General features: G+C 43.1%; 1 protein-coding gene across 1 annotated transcript; it reads left to right on the forward strand.

The window, feature by feature from the left end:
- The first annotated feature begins 9 nt into the window (after positions 1-9).
- Positions 10-14,618, forward strand: znf106a (zinc finger protein 106a). Its single transcript, XM_079573670.1, has 22 exons — positions 10-97; positions 1,810-1,897; positions 2,060-2,121; positions 3,696-3,890; positions 4,952-6,568; positions 6,765-7,188; positions 7,374-7,443; positions 7,522-7,676; positions 7,760-7,820; positions 7,994-8,272; positions 8,425-9,133; positions 9,217-9,266; positions 9,634-9,779; positions 9,869-10,003; positions 10,135-10,251; positions 10,449-10,640; positions 12,507-12,569; positions 12,786-12,905; positions 13,001-13,072; positions 13,195-13,266; positions 13,396-13,542; positions 14,114-14,618. The coding sequence occupies exons 2-22, from the start codon at positions 1,844-1,846 to the stop codon at positions 14,168-14,170; spliced, it is 4,797 nt and encodes a 1,598-aa protein (XP_079429796.1). The 5' UTR covers positions 10-97; positions 1,810-1,843; the 3' UTR covers positions 14,171-14,618.
- The last annotated feature ends 767 nt before the right edge of the window (positions 14,619-15,385 follow it).

Here is a 15,385-nt window from a genome sequence, read left to right on the forward strand (position 1 = left end):
GGGGCGGGATCTGTGGAGGATGTTATTGTTAGCTTGTTAGCCGTTAGCTTCAGCGATGGACCAGATAAAGACAGAATCTCAAGATTATATTTTATAAAAGGTATTAATCAATTATAAGTAAACGTTTGCAAGGTTTTATGTGTCAAGTAGACTACATGCTTCAGTTTCCCGTTTCTAGGTTATTTGTAAAGTTATAAAAAAGTCGTTTGTTAGCAGGTTGTGGTCGCTAACAGTTATAAGATTTATACTTTATTGCAAAGAAATGTTTCACTTTCGCAAACAACAAACTGTTTATGCCTACGAAATATTCACAATAATATTTTAAACCGTAGCGTTGGGGAACATGTAAACATTCATTGCACTTAATGTTAAATGTTTAGCAAACCTGAATAACAAATATCTAATACTTATCCAGATTTAACGTTGTGTCGTTGTCAGTTGCGGCTGATAAATGCTTGATGTGATTATGTTGATTTGCTGACTTCAAATGATCTTTTGCACCAATTGTTAAATCCCATCAGATCACAAGACTGCATGCATCGTTTTATAGAAAAAGCTGCACTGTTCGACATTAACATCACGTCCCCCATGCACCAGAGTGAGATAAACTCATCTCACCCTTGTGTAAAGACATCTTTTTCGTCTTTATGCTGATTCTGGGTAGTGGGGTGTGTGATTGTGACTTTCTGCTGATCTGAACATGTTCCCTGCAAATGCTTTATAAATAGCCAAAGTCTGTTGCTTCGATCTTTAATGGAAGTGGTAGGAGATGCGTGGAAGGTTTCTCAAGGGTGCTAGAAAAAATATATCAACAAAGAAGATAAAAAAGAGAGAAATTCATCTGTGTGTTATTTATAAAATCTGTTGACTTGTACGAAAATGTATAAATTTGTGTAATATTTTAGTTCTATGTGTAACCTTCAGCCCAAAGCATTGACCTCTTGCCGCAATATAGCATATTGTACCTGTAGTTCTCATATTGTGACCACTTGGTGATGTATCCTCTTCTTTCTTGAACTTGAAAAGTCAATTACTCTGGTTTTGTAGTTTTTAAAATTTTAGGCTTCTCCATGCTCCTAGTTTGATCTCTTTGCTCCTTTGCTTCTTGCATAGTTCCTACTTTAGACCATGACTAGATTGTGAGTTTTTAATATTTTTTTTCCTTTTTGTTTTAAACCCCTTAACCCTCACCTGAACTGAGCACATTTTCTCCAGTATGGCATTATCCAAATTTAAAATCTTCTTGAAAAAAGAGTCTAACTAGAGATGAAAAACGTGCTGCAAAAGCAACAATAAGACTTTAACAAAGCGACAAAAACACAACAAAAAAATTATGAAAAGGCAATAAAAAAGTGACCAATAAACAACAAAAAAGTAATAAAGAAACCACAAAAGAGTGAAAAAAACGCCGGAAAAACCACAATAAAAAAGTGACAAACAAGCAACCAAAAAGGAGATGAAAAAATATACGAAAACACTATTTTAAAAAAAAGCGCGGAAAAAAAAAGCTTTAAAATTTGGGTAAAACTGAACTGGAGAAAAAGGTATGAGGCTAAGGTGTTTGTTAGAGTGTAACAAGTCCAGACATAGCCATGGTTTGGCCCTGTAACTCTGACCCCACAGACGCTCCCTCTGCTGACTGAATTAGACCTGGCTGCACAAAACTACCGCCAAGAGTGAAAAATGACACCAGATTTGTGAATAACTGTTGAATTTTGCACGATCAGCTTTTAGTTTTTGATGATAAAATGAGGTCAACATTTCTGCTCCATAGTTTAACGCTCATGTCATTTGTTTCTTTGTTGTTACAGTAACGGGCTGCTGAGTGACACCTGATTTAAAAATGGCCAAAGACAGAAAGTGCATTCTCTGTGAGACTATCTATTTCTCCAGACAGGTAACAATATCCTCAATTTTACTACTGAGCACATCCAGATGCAAGTTAGCTATGTTCAATTTCTGTAGATGTTTCAATGTAGAGAAAAGGAGCGACATTTGTTTAAATTACATGTGGATCAATGAAGTTGGTGTGAAAAATGTTTTTGTGCTCAAACTGTAGGAAATGGAGGAACACATGAGAAGTATGCTGCACCACAGAGAGCTGGAGAAACTCAAAGGCCGGTAAGTTCATAGCCTACGCATGCATACATTAATCTGACCTGTCTAAACTCCAGCATTGAAATTTAATGTGCTTTTCTATTTGGGCATAAGGCACGTGCACTCACGGGCACGTGCCCAATACAGTCACTGGCAAGTGGGTCTTTGGGCAGCTGCCTCATCTGTGGCTCTTATATTTAGACACAATATCAGCAAACAACAGGCATGACCGATACCAGCCAACTGGACAGTATCTGGTGACTCCGGTGTAGATTAGAGCAAGTATGTAGGCTACAGCTGCAGGGGAACAACCTCGAGGGCAAAAAGACACTTGTGTCTTATACGAATTCATTATGAAAATACTTATGTTCATTGAAAAGAAAAAACCTTAAGAATAGTGCATTAGCCACACATCAACTTCTTTACAATGTTGCGATTTTGGAGAATAATTATGGGCCAAGGATATACTTTGCTTTTAGGCACAGGGTTTGTTTAGGAGCCAAAGCATCGTTGAAACTTGGAATGTGAAAATAGTAGAAGTCTAAACATAGAAAATAATCATTGCTTGTCATCATTGCTGCATTTTTCTTTGATGTTTCTTCATTGGAATGCTGGGTAAACGTGTTACATGGGTCTTTGGACAAAAACAGTATTTATGGCACAGTGTGGAGCAGCTGCTCAGCTCTGCCTCAGCCTGTTTGTTTGGTTTGAGATGACATTTACATGTTGAACAACACATGCAGCAAAAATGAATGTAGTTTTAAAAAAAAGTAGCTACGACAAATTACAGAGCCAAATGAAGAATAATACATACATACATACAAATAAATGTTCTTGTATTGCATGTGTTTTTTGCTTTAGTGTCATGTTTATATATTTGTCAAATAAACTAAACTAAATAAATTCAAAGTAGGACATTTAGCTTTCAAGTCAGCTGAGTGGATGTCTCTACAGTCAAAATAGAACCTAATACTTTCGGAAAAGTGTCGGCCAACTGTACGAGAGTTTGATCGTTGCCAGGCGCCCTGACACAGATTGGAAAAAAGAAATTGTGCCAGAGCCAGTGACACCACAAAGACAGGATGACATACTTGGGAGAGGTTTAGGAGTGTGAGCAGCTGAGAGGGGGGCTCCGGTTTCACAATCCTGAGCTCGGATTGGTCTAATGGGACATCGGTGTCTCGGAGGGGGCGGGGGGCTCGGCCTTTTGGAATAAGCTTAGGTCAAAAGCAAAGATATCCCGGTGTAGAATCTCAGAGCGCAGCGGGTCACCATCATGGCAGCGCATTGAGCCGCTCCTCAGTGCTGCACGGCTGGATATGCACAGCTACAATAGCATGCAGCCTCCTGCCCTCACCCTGCCTCCCAACACCTGCTAAAACCCGGACAACGATCAGGATGATTCTCATATAACTTTTTATTTTTTTGCAACAAGAAATTTTAAGTTAGCTACCTCCTGATCTGTAAAGGATAGAGAATTTGGACTTTGAGGACTGTTGAGTAATCTCCTGTCCTTGTTTTGTTTACTAAAAGTAGAGCCGATCAGAGAAAATGCCTGAAGGAACGATTGACCGACCGCTCTCGCCTCTGATCCCCAGGGACTGTGGACACGAGTGCAGGGTGTGTAAGGTGACCGTTGTGAGCCTCACGGACTACGCAAGTCACATCTCCAGCCCCACGCACAAGCAGAATGTGGAGGATTTCGAACGCACACCGGCCCGCAGCTCACTAAACGAGGAGTACTTCGATCAAGCCCTGGTAGATCTGATAGAGAGGAGAAACGAGCAGATAAGGTAAGAAGGATTTTGTATTTGATTGTATTTTAGTGGATGTGACAAGAAAGCTTGTTGTTGTTTTTCAGTCTGTGATAAAGTTGCCAAAAATGATGAATTGTTCAGATAATCTTAAGCAACTCAGTTTTACTGTTTGGCTAAAGGAAAATGCATAGAAGTAGTTTGAATATTTCAGAAATGTGAGGCCGTCCTTTTAGTTTAAGGGAATGTTTTCATCAAGTCTTCAAATGGACACTCACAATTAAGAATAAACTGTTGAGGTGAATGGTGAACTCTGAAAGTGTGGCAATCAAGGCTACTCTGATATGATCAAAGCTCAAAAGCCCCTTTGAGTAAACTAATCATTTTCTTATCAACGTCTCCATTTACTCATAATGGATTCATTGTCTCAGAGATCAAGTGCTTGATCTTCACAGTTGTGCTGCTAACATGTGATCAGTGTATGTTGTGAGAGCTCATGTGCCTGGTCCTTGTATAGACACATTCTGCCCAGTGCAGCTTACGGGCCGCTTTTAGCCTCTGTGGCGTCTGGAGTCAGATATCAGCCTAAAAACACCCACTTACACAGATAGCTGAATAGATCTGGAACTAGGAAGTTTAATGAAAGTCTTGCCCTCTCTTTCTGAATTATTGTAAGATATGATTCAATTGTCATTTACACTGTGCATATTGTGATCCAGGGTTTCTGCTGCGTACAAGGCTATAATTATGATTCCAACTGGCATTGAATTTAGATTTTATGGAAAATAATGTCATTGCTTGACTATTTTTTATGCGTAAGATCAGCAAATCTAAAAGTCTAAAACACAATAAACTGCAATTTTGCTCCAAAGTTGTCCGCTGCATTAAATTTGCTTTTGAAAAAAAAACAATTCAATTTGGCAGATTTTTTGGTGTTTTTTTGTTATACATTTTTAGTAAATCCATAACAACATTAAATGAACTTGATTCTGCTGGAGAAGAAACAATCTTTTGTCATTTATGTTTGTATGCCTTGGTTTCTGACATTTTTTGATTCACAAGACTAAACCACTCACATTTTTTTGGTGTGTTTTTATTAGAAAAGAGAAGGAGGCAGCTGCTGCAAAGCTCGCTCAAGAAGAGGCAGAGAAAAAGAGGAAGGAGGAGTACCAGCAGAGATTAAAGGATGCGAAAGAGCGTTTCCGACTCGAGTGGCAACAGCAACCAAACCTTTACGGCAACTCGCATGGCTCATGGCACAAGGGCAGCCAGTATGGCACCATCCCCAGAGACATGCAAAACGGGAAACCCTTTCAGCACAGTAAATGGGGGAAGAGCGCCACCTGGCACGCGCAAGACCCGCCTAATTTCAACAACTTCAACAAAGTCCGACCTCCGTGGATCAGCAACGCAGGCAGCAGTAACGGAGTTTATGGGTGCAACACAATATCTCAAAATGCCCGCCCTACGAGTGTCTTAAGGCCTCCTCCGCCTTGTTTCCCGTCCATGCCAAAGTTTTTCACAAAAGGGGTGAATCAATTTCAAAATCAAGCAACCGACCAGAGAGGTCAGAACAAAAATGGTCCTAAAAGTGCAGAGAAGCAAAACTCAGAAGCTGAACATAATAATAAGGGCAACAAGTTACTTGGCAGCAATCCCAAACTGGACAAAACGTGTCGCTGGTCGCCGTATCATGTCAATAAAGGGTCAGAGTCAATGCCGAACCTGGTTCAGAAAACACCCAAGTCACAGAAATTGGAGAAACCAGTTGAAAATGGTGCGCCCAAGGCTGAAAAGAGCAACTCCAGTGGGGCAAGTAGTAATAACAGCAGTAGAAGTAGTAGTCTTCAAAGAGATAGTCAGAAAAATGCTGCTACTCCCAGTCCATCTGTTCAAAGGGCAAAGAACCCAGCACAGCAAGCAGAGAGGAGAGCCTCCATAGGTGCAGGTGTTAGCAATGGAGGTCAAGTTAACAAAGTGTCTAATCAAAACAATGAAAAATTTAAGTCAAGAAACAGCCTGAGTAATCTTTCTAAATCTGATCGGCAGCTACCTGAAACGGTTAGAAAAGTGAAACAGCTGGAAAAGAGACACTCTTTGGACAGCTTGAGTAACACTGAACCGAAGAGAGTGGAAGAGCAAAGCCAGGTCGGAGTCAATAAGGAAAATAATATCAGACAGAACCAAGCAAAGCCATCTGTACCTGCTTTAGGTAAACCTGCTGTTATTGACAAGCTGCTATCTCTAGACCAGTCTCATCTGCATCTTCAAGTCAGCACCTCCTCAGCTGAGAGCTCAGCCTGTCCCATCTTAAACCTGGCACATAAGGAAAGCATAAAAAGTATTGAAAATGAAGCGCCCAAAGAGAAATTGGAACAGTCCACCGAAGAAAGCGACATTTTAAAAACAAGTGACCCGCAAGCTCAGTCGTCAGGACTATCCAAACTTGACTTGCCCCCTGTCCTAAAGAGGGATTTGACCAAGCACATGAGCACAATCAAGGCCAAAACTGCCACCAACCTTGAGCCCAACCTGAACATTGCGAGACGCATCAGAAATTTGAGCGGTTCCAAGAGGAGTGACTCTGAGAAAGACTCAGGACTGAAACCCAGGGTGCAACAGCTCATCAGCTCCTCCGGCTCCAGACGAAATGTGAACTGGGAACAGGTCTATCACGAGGTCCGCAAGAAGCAGGACAAAGGGAAAGGCATGCCAAGGTAAAATATTTTTTAAAATGCAATGTGAATTTATTGTAAAACTTTTTCTTAGTGTTTATCTATTGTATAATCTACTACTCCTGCCTTTGTATGCGTGAGAATCCAGTCACATAAAACTACACAGCAGGGTCCAAGCCGCCTGCCTTTACGCTGCGTTCCGTAAATACTTTTCAGTTATTGAGCTTTCTTCCCATAGGTTTGGGATAGAGATGGTGCCTATGGACCAAGAGGACCACAGCCAGGAAGAGGACGACCTCCCGCTGCTGCAGGGCTTCCAATGGGAGTCACTGCTGGACGTTGCAAATTCTACCACCCCAACCTCCCGAAAACGCTCCCTATCCGAGAGCAGCATCGCCCCAACGCCAAATCATGCCCCGTTTCTCAGCAATATCGTGATAAAGTCAGAGCCACAGGAAACCTCTCCAGTGCACGCCCAGGATATTGACCTGCGGCAGGAAATGGAAGTGGAAATGGAGGTGTTTCTGGGCCTTGGTGAATCTGTAGATGTGCAGGAGGACCTGAAGGCACTCCAGAGGGCAGATTCTGTCTTGATAGAGAGCAGTTCTGGGACAGAGATGTGTGATGGACAGGGGACAGCGAAGAAGAGGAGAGCAACAAGAGTGAGTGTTACATGAATTAGAATTTTTGACCATAGAGTAAAAACTGTATTCATTTAGAATGACCAGCCATGCTTACACCTATGCATTCTTCTATTCTACACAAAAGGATTAGTTGGTTTTAGCATTAACTAGTGAAAGCAGTTGGATACATTGAACCCATTATGTAAATTTACTATCTGACTTAGGATGTGCCTCACCCAGAGACGTCTTCTTTGGAACATCACACCAAAAGGCGTAAGGTTAAATCCAGAAAAGGTAAATAAATACATACATGTAACATTGGACTCAATTTAGAATACAACGATCTATAAACACCTTATTCTGTGGTTGCAGAGCGTTCCCACATCGACCAGCTGTTAGCCGTTTCGCTGCGTGAGGATGAGCTGAGTCGGTCTCTGCAGAGTTTAGACACAGACCTGATCAAGGCTCGAGCCGCTCTGGAGGCTGCCTACATGGAGGTGCAGCGGCTGATGATGGCCAAGCAACAGGTAAGAATAGTGACTTCATTCGTATGTTCTTTTTTAATGTGTTGTGCTGAGCTGCGTCGTCATGTTTCTCATTGCGTCCTCAGATGACTACAGAGATGGGCACACTGAGAAGCAAGCGTATTGAGCTGCTTAAAGGGATGCAAGGTGAGCAATAGACAAAAGCCTCATTTAGGGCTTCACATAAGGACCAAAACACAGTGCCATGCCATTAAAATGTGCTAATAGATATTATGAATAATGCAGTGGTTTGTTTTGAAAGTGCATTTTATTTCTGTCATTATGTCACTCAACAACGTCCTAACTCTTCCCTCTTGAAGCTGACACTGTAGAGCTGGCCCCTGAGATCGACGTGAAAGTGGAGAGACATGATGAATCAGACCAGCGCATGTCATCCACTGTCTCCTCCGCCCCTCTGTATGGGATCAGTCCTGCCCAGTCTGCCCCACGAGCCTCTCCTCCTGCCCCCTGTGTGCCCGTCACGCCTGCGGCCGTCAAAGAAGAGCCCCGGTCTCCTGTCCGCCTCAGCTCTGTACGGGACGCTGCTGTGTGCGCTCACAGCACCACGGCAGAGCTGCCCACCTCCTCATCTGCACCAGGTGACTGTAGCCCGCTGTGTGTTTGAGATAATTGTGTATAGTAATGTGCGGCCCTAATGAAAACAATCATCAAAGTGAGTGTGTTAGTATTTATGGAAGATATTTCATCAAATTAAAAAATACCAATTCCCCTGTGGTCTTTTCTTTTACAGAGGCTGCAGTGCACTCCCTTCTGTCTCCCGAAAGGTCGTCTGAGTTGTGCCAAAGGTACGCAGGACCAGAGAGAGACGAGTTTGGAGATCCCATTGACTCCAAGGAGAGTTTGGCTGAGCTGGTGCAGTCCATGGAGAGGGGCGACCAGCAGAGAGGCCACACCGAGCCCAGCAGTAGTGACAAAATGCTCATTCCAAGTTGCAGGGACTCCGAGATGGGCACGCTTGTAGAAAGTACAGGTGCCCGGTCTTTTGAGACCCCCTCTGTGCCCCCCGTGTTCAACATGCCGACCTCCCCGCCCGAGATGAGGAGCGGGAAGAAGGTGAGGAAGCTGAAGAAGAGGAAAGCTTTGAAGAAGGCGCAGGGCGCAGAGCTGCCCGAGAGCAGCGACACCGAGATGGACTCAGAGGCGACCCGGCCCAAGTGGGTACGAAACAGGCGGAGGAACAGCGGGGGGTCCCAGGTCAGCACATCCAACCAGCAAACAGAGGACAGAGAGGACGATGTCAGAATGGAAGAGGAGAAAGAGGACCCACAGCTTCCAAAAAGCAGCACGGAACAGGTTACAGTGAAGTCTGAACCAGAGAAAACAGAGGCTACACAAGCACCCTGCAGTCCAGCCCAGGATCCCGACTCCTCCAGGCAAGAGGCCCAACATGTGGAAGTCAGCTCCACCAGCGACATGGACATATCGCCCGTTCCCGAGAGGTGAGCTGTGCCGTTCATCTTTCAATCTATCTGATTTGTACTGAATGCTATTAACAAGTTTGGGTCTTAATTACATTTTCCAGCGAGGTGCAGGTGAACTCCATGCTGCCAAAAGTGGGAAAGACTTCATCGGGTAGGATTTCTTTCAAGCAACAGTTATTGTCTGGACATTTTGGTTATATTTCCACAATCTCATGAAATAAATTAGTTCCTGAGATTGTGCTATTGTCAATGTGTTTATATAATTCTATTTCCTTTAAGTACCCACATGTCAGTAAACAAATAAGGTAACCCAAAGATCTAAATGGCAAACTCCTTTTGGAAGTCCATATTTAGATTTGCCCTACACCGAGACCAGCTAAAATAGACAGCGGAGTCTCACAAAGTGCTTTTTATGGTCAAGATATTATTGCAGATATCAACTGCCTGAAGTGAATAGTCACGCGCGCTTCTTAGAGTTATTATTTATAACTACATACTATCATTATTTATGCTTTTAGATGTCTCCTCTGACCACGGGGAGGACGGCTTACCCACAGAGGGTGCGTTCGAGGGCCACGTGGAGGCGGTGAACTCGATGCAGATTCACGACGGGCTGCTCTACACTTGCTCAGGGGACCGCACTGTCAGGGCTTTTGATATCGTGGTACGTTTTGCATATAAAACAAACAAAAAAAACAGTTTACTCTCACTTCAGTCAGTATTTAGCCAAACCAATTGCTTCTTTTGTCTCAGAGTCATAAATGTGTCGCGACATTTGAGGGCCACAGCTCCAAAGTGAATGCTCTGCTGTTGTCCACGAGCCCCTGCCTCAAGCAGCGCCTGTACACTGGCTCCAGCGACCAGACCATACGCTGCTACAGCCTCGGGGTAATTCATGCTTTCTTACTGTTTGTAACTAAGATTGAGTCTGACCTTTATTATTTTAGTGAGAGCTTTCCTGTAGTACTTTTTTATTATTGTGTTGTGCTTTTTAATCACACTTCTTTTCATGTCCACAGACACAGAAGTTTGAGGAGCATTTCTCTCTGCCAGACCGAGTCCTCTGCCTCCACAGTCGCTGGAAGGTCCTCTACGCTGGGCTCGGCAACGGCTCGGTGGTTACCATTGATCTCAAGGTAGAATTTCAGCCTTACTACATCAATTAAGGCCGGAGTCCCCAACCTTATATGTACTTTTGCTACCAGGGTTAAGTTACTGTAGCCGGAGTACATCCTGGGCGGTTAGATTATGATATTTCGACACAAAGAAAGAAAATGCTTGCAGTCTCCATTTAATAATAATTAATTAATTCACTGTGTCTCTCTGTGTCCAGACAAACCGGCAGACGGATGTGTTTGAGTGTCACGGGCCGCGGGCTGTGAGCTGTCTGGCCTCGTCACAGGAGGGAGCACGCCGCCTCCTGTTGGTGGGGTCCTATGATAGCACCATCAGTGTGAGGGATGCCAAGAACGGGCTCCTGCTGCGGACGCTGGAGGGACACAGCAAAACTGTGCTCTGTATGAAGGTGAGACACTTGTTTACTGGAGATAGGCAAGGCAAGGCAAGGCAAGTTTATTTGTAGAGCACAATTCATACACAAGGCAATTCAAAGTGCTTCACAGTTGCATAAATATAAGAAAACAAATACAATCAATAAAACATCAACATAGAATTAATCAATTACAGTAAGAGGCAAGAGTGTAGATAAAATACTTTCAGTTATATGCATTTTTAAGTCTTGTTTTGATTCGCTCTGTCTTGAGCACTATTTTTAAGTCTTGTTTTGACTCGCTCTGTCTTGAGCACTATTTCGCTCTGTCTTGAGCACTATTTTTAAGTCTTGTTTTGACTTGCTCTGTCTTGAGCACTATTTCGCTCTGTCTTGAGCACTATTTTTAAGTCTTGTTTTGACTCGCTCTGTCTTGAGCACTATTTCGCTCTGTCTTGAGCACTATTTTTAAGTCGTGTTTGGACTCGCTCTGTCTTGAGCACTATTTCGCTCTGTCTTGAGCTCTATTTTTAATTCTTGTTGTGACTCGCTCTGTCTTGAGCACCATTTTTAAGTCTTGTTTTGACTCGCTCTGTCTTGAGCACTATTTCGCTCTGTCTTGAGCACTATTTCGCTCTGTCTTGAGCACTATTTCGCTCTGTCTTGAGCACTATTTTTCTTGCTCGTTCAAAAGTAAGTTACCTAACCTCTGTTTTTGTCGCTCCTTCTCCTCTGGACATCAATATAAAATTAATCAATTACAGTAAAAGACGAGAGTGCAGATAAAATACTTTCAGTTATATACACGGGCAAACAGAACTGTTTTCAGCCTGGATTTGAACATTGTCAGAGTTGAGGCCTGTCTCACATCCTCGTGAAGACTGTTCCAGATTTTAGCTGCATGAAACTGAAACGCAGCCTCACCGTGTTTATTATTGACTCTGGGAACCACCAGGAGGCCCCTCCCTGAGGTTCTCAGGGCCCGAGATGGTTCATACGGCTCTAACATGTCAGAGATGTACTTTGGAGCTAAACCATGAAATGACTTGTACACAAGCAGAGCTGTTTTAAAGTCTATTCTCTGAGTGACAGGAAGCCAGTGCAGAGACTGGAGCACTGGACTAATATGGTCGTATTTCCTGGTTCTTGTCAGGACTCGAGCAGCAGCGTTCTGGATGTACTGTAGCTGTCTGATAGCTCGTTTAGAGAGGCCAGTGAGTAGGCCGTTACAGTAGTCTAATCTGCTGGAGACAAATGCATGGATAAGTCTCTCTAAGTCTGGTTTTGACACTATTCCTCTGATCTTAGCAATGTTTTTCAGATGGTAAAAAGCTGCTGATGTTATTGCTTTGATGTGGCTGTTTAAGTTCAGGTCTGAGTCCATGATTACTCCTAGATTTCTAACCTGATTTTTTGGTTTTAGAGAGAGAGACTCAAGGTGACTGACAACACTTTGTCTTTGTGCCTGTGGGCCAAAAACAATGATCTCAGTTTTGTCTGAGTTTAGTTGGAGAAAGTTGTTTTGCATCCACAAACTGATCTGTTGGATGCAGTGACAGAGTGTATCTACAGGCCCATGTTCACCAGCCGTCAGTGACACGTAGATTTGAGTGTCATCTGCATAGTTGTGGTACGACACGTTGTTGCTGTTTATTAGCTGACCCAATGGAAGCATGTACATGTTGAATAAGAGAGGTCCCAAGATTGACCCCTGGGGGACTCCACAGGTCATGGCAATTTTGTCTGAGACACAGTTGCCAATTTCAACAAAGTACGTCCTGTCCTCGAGATAGGACTTAAACCAGTTTAGAGCATTACCAGAGATTCCCACCCAGTTTTCTAACCTGTGAAGTAAGAGCTTTAAAGGTCATTTAACTATGCTTTGTGTCTGTTTCTCATCAGGTGGTGAATGATTTGGTGTTTAGTGGATCCAGTGATCAGAGTGTCTATGCCCACAATATCCATGTACGTCACCTCGCTTTTATTCATTCCCAATTTATGCTGGTCATTTAGGGCTAGTTGCTTGAGCGCATTTGGTTTGCTCTTTGTAATGTTTGGGGCCTGCCACTTAATCTTACTTGGGGCCACCGTAATCCTTGACTGGCCCAGCACCAAATTCTAAATTGAACAAACTAATCCACAAAAAGTATAATGTCTATGTCTGTGGTCTCCCCTCTGCAGTCGGGACAGCTGGTGCGAGTGTACAAGGGCCACAGTCATGCCGTCTCAGTGGTGTGTGTCCTGGGGAAGGTGATGGTGACCGCCTGCCTCGACAAACTGGTCCGAGTCTACGATCTGCAGGTCAGTCCTCAAGCTGCCACATTTCAAAACAAAAATTATTGTTATTTCGAACCCTGTTGGTGACTGTGTATTTCATATATTGTTTTACTCTTCAGACCCATGAGCAGCTGCAGGTTTATGGTGGACACAAGGACATGGTGATGTGCATGACCATCCACAAAAATATGGTAAGTGTTTTTTTTCCACGCTAACAAATGTGAGGCCTCATCTAATTATCTCAACATACGTAGTGCTCTTTTGCATTTGAAAGTGTGTGCTTTATTTTTTTCTTTGTTTTTTTCCCCTCCAGATCTTCACTGGCTGTTATGATGGCAGCGTGCAGGCTGTCAAACTCAACCTGATGCAGAACTACCATTGTCGGGTAAAATATTTTTGCAGTATGAAAACATGAGCAGCATCATACTATTTACTGTGGAAACTTACACTGATATCTAACTTTATAACATGTTGAATGATCCTCAATATGTTTCATCATTTCTTACCTCCTTAGTGGCATGGCTGCTCTCTGGTGTTTGGGGTGTGGGATCACTTGGAGCAGCACCTGTCCCAAGACCACTCAGGCCCAACCCTGAAGACACTGCGCTGCCAATGGAAAAACTGCGAAGAGTTTTTCAGCGCTCGCATCAGCTCCAAACAGGTACTACCGCACGTTTCATCATGTATCTGTATATATATTGTTTTAGTGTAGGTTGTGTGTTTATTCTTGTTATGTGTGAAATGGGAGGTCAGCACACAATACTTTTTGAGATTTGGGTAATGACCGAAAGGACAAGATCGCGAATACAAGCGGCCGAAATGAGTTTCCTTCGTAGGGCGCACCCTTCGAAATCGGGTGAGGAGCTCAGTTACCCGGGAGGAGCTCGGAGTAGAGTCGCTGCTCCTTCACGTTGAAAGGAGCCAGCTGAGGTGGCTCGGGCATCTGTTCCGGATGCCTCCTGGTCGCCTCCCGCGGGAAGTGTTCCAGGCATGTCCTAGTGGGACAAGGCCTCGTGGAAGACCCAGGACACGCTGGTGGGACTATGTCTCCGAGCTGGCCTGGTGTCGCCTCGGGGTCAGAACAGCTGGAGGAAGTGTGTGTGGATCGGGAAGTTTGGGCATCTCTGCTGAGACTGCTGCCCCCGCGACCCGGCCCTGGATAAAGCGGAAGAAAATGGATGGATGGATGGAGCACACAATACAACTGCTATTATTTCGTCTTTGTTTTTCAGGCGAGGCTTCTACATATGCAGAAACACGCGGCAGAGGAGTCCCAAGTGGAGCCTTGAAGCTGACGGGAATGAAGTTTTCCAGACGCTCTTTTATCCCTAAACCTCCCATATTGGGACGGACCATCGCTAAGACCAACCTCTATTCGTCACTAACCTATAGAGTGGAGTCGAGTATCGTCTTTATACTGTTATGTTCAATGTTGGAATCCAACCTTAAAAATAAAGAAATGTGGGGCGGCCGCGAGGTCATTTTATAATATTTTAAAAACACGCCGCCCTCGTTTTCTTGCTGACCATGTAAACACTGACCAAACTGAGACAAAAATATTTGACTTTTGTGATTGAAGAAAACTTGAGGAGCCAGTAACAGAGGGGCTCAAATGCTTCCTGCTTTAACTAACCACCATTCAATAAGCTGCACTCTGATTGGTTGGCTAATTTTATGGCATGGGCTCGGAGACGTTTTTACTGTTGGTGTGATGTTTAACATTGAGCAACTTTTTTTTTTTTTTTTCTTAAATATTTATTTTATTTCGCGGTGTCTTAATCTACGCAGTTTTCAGTACGAGCTTGTCTCTAACGATAAGTGCAAGTATTGAATTACATCAAGAAGCTGCCTCCTTTTGTGCAGTTTGGATTTGGCATAGACTTTTATTTACATTGGTTGGGTATGGCACAAATGAACCTACATTACATCCGCTGGTGCCACCCTTGGGATAAATATTCGGTTACAGTGTACTTTATACTTTATTTTAATATTTTACCAATGACAAGATGAAAATATATTGGGGCTATGAGGAGAAATATTCTCTGTCCTTTTTTTCAGCTACATATCGAAAGAACACCCTTCTTTTCCTTTACATTTCATTTGCTTTGTCTTTTTTTGGAGATTTATTTTAATTTTTAGCACATATCGCATTCACTTATTTATTTAACACATTTTAGACATTTTGTTTTCATTTTTTCCTTTGTTTTTTTTTTCTTCATATTTTTAGGAAAGTCCTGTGACCTGTTTTCCATAGAGATTTTGCTGTTGCTCGTTGATTTAAAGGCGTTGAGGGACATTAGTGCAGTGTTTTGTGTTGAAGTGGCCTGAGGTTGCCATATTGGAGAGTTTTTTTTGCATTTTGCTGTGAAACTGAACCAAGACGTGAATGTGATTTCGAGTACAATTTGTTGATTTTAGACCCAAAGTGTGTCCAATGTGGGTGGACTTTTTTGTTTGTTTGTTTGTTTTTCTTTTCCTTTTATTCTTTTGTTGAGAATTGAGCA

The sequence above is a fragment of the Gobius niger genome, assembly GCF_951799975.1.
Source record: "Gobius niger genome assembly, chromosome: 16".
NCBI lineage: Eukaryota > Metazoa > Chordata > Actinopteri > Gobiiformes > Gobiidae > Gobius > Gobius niger.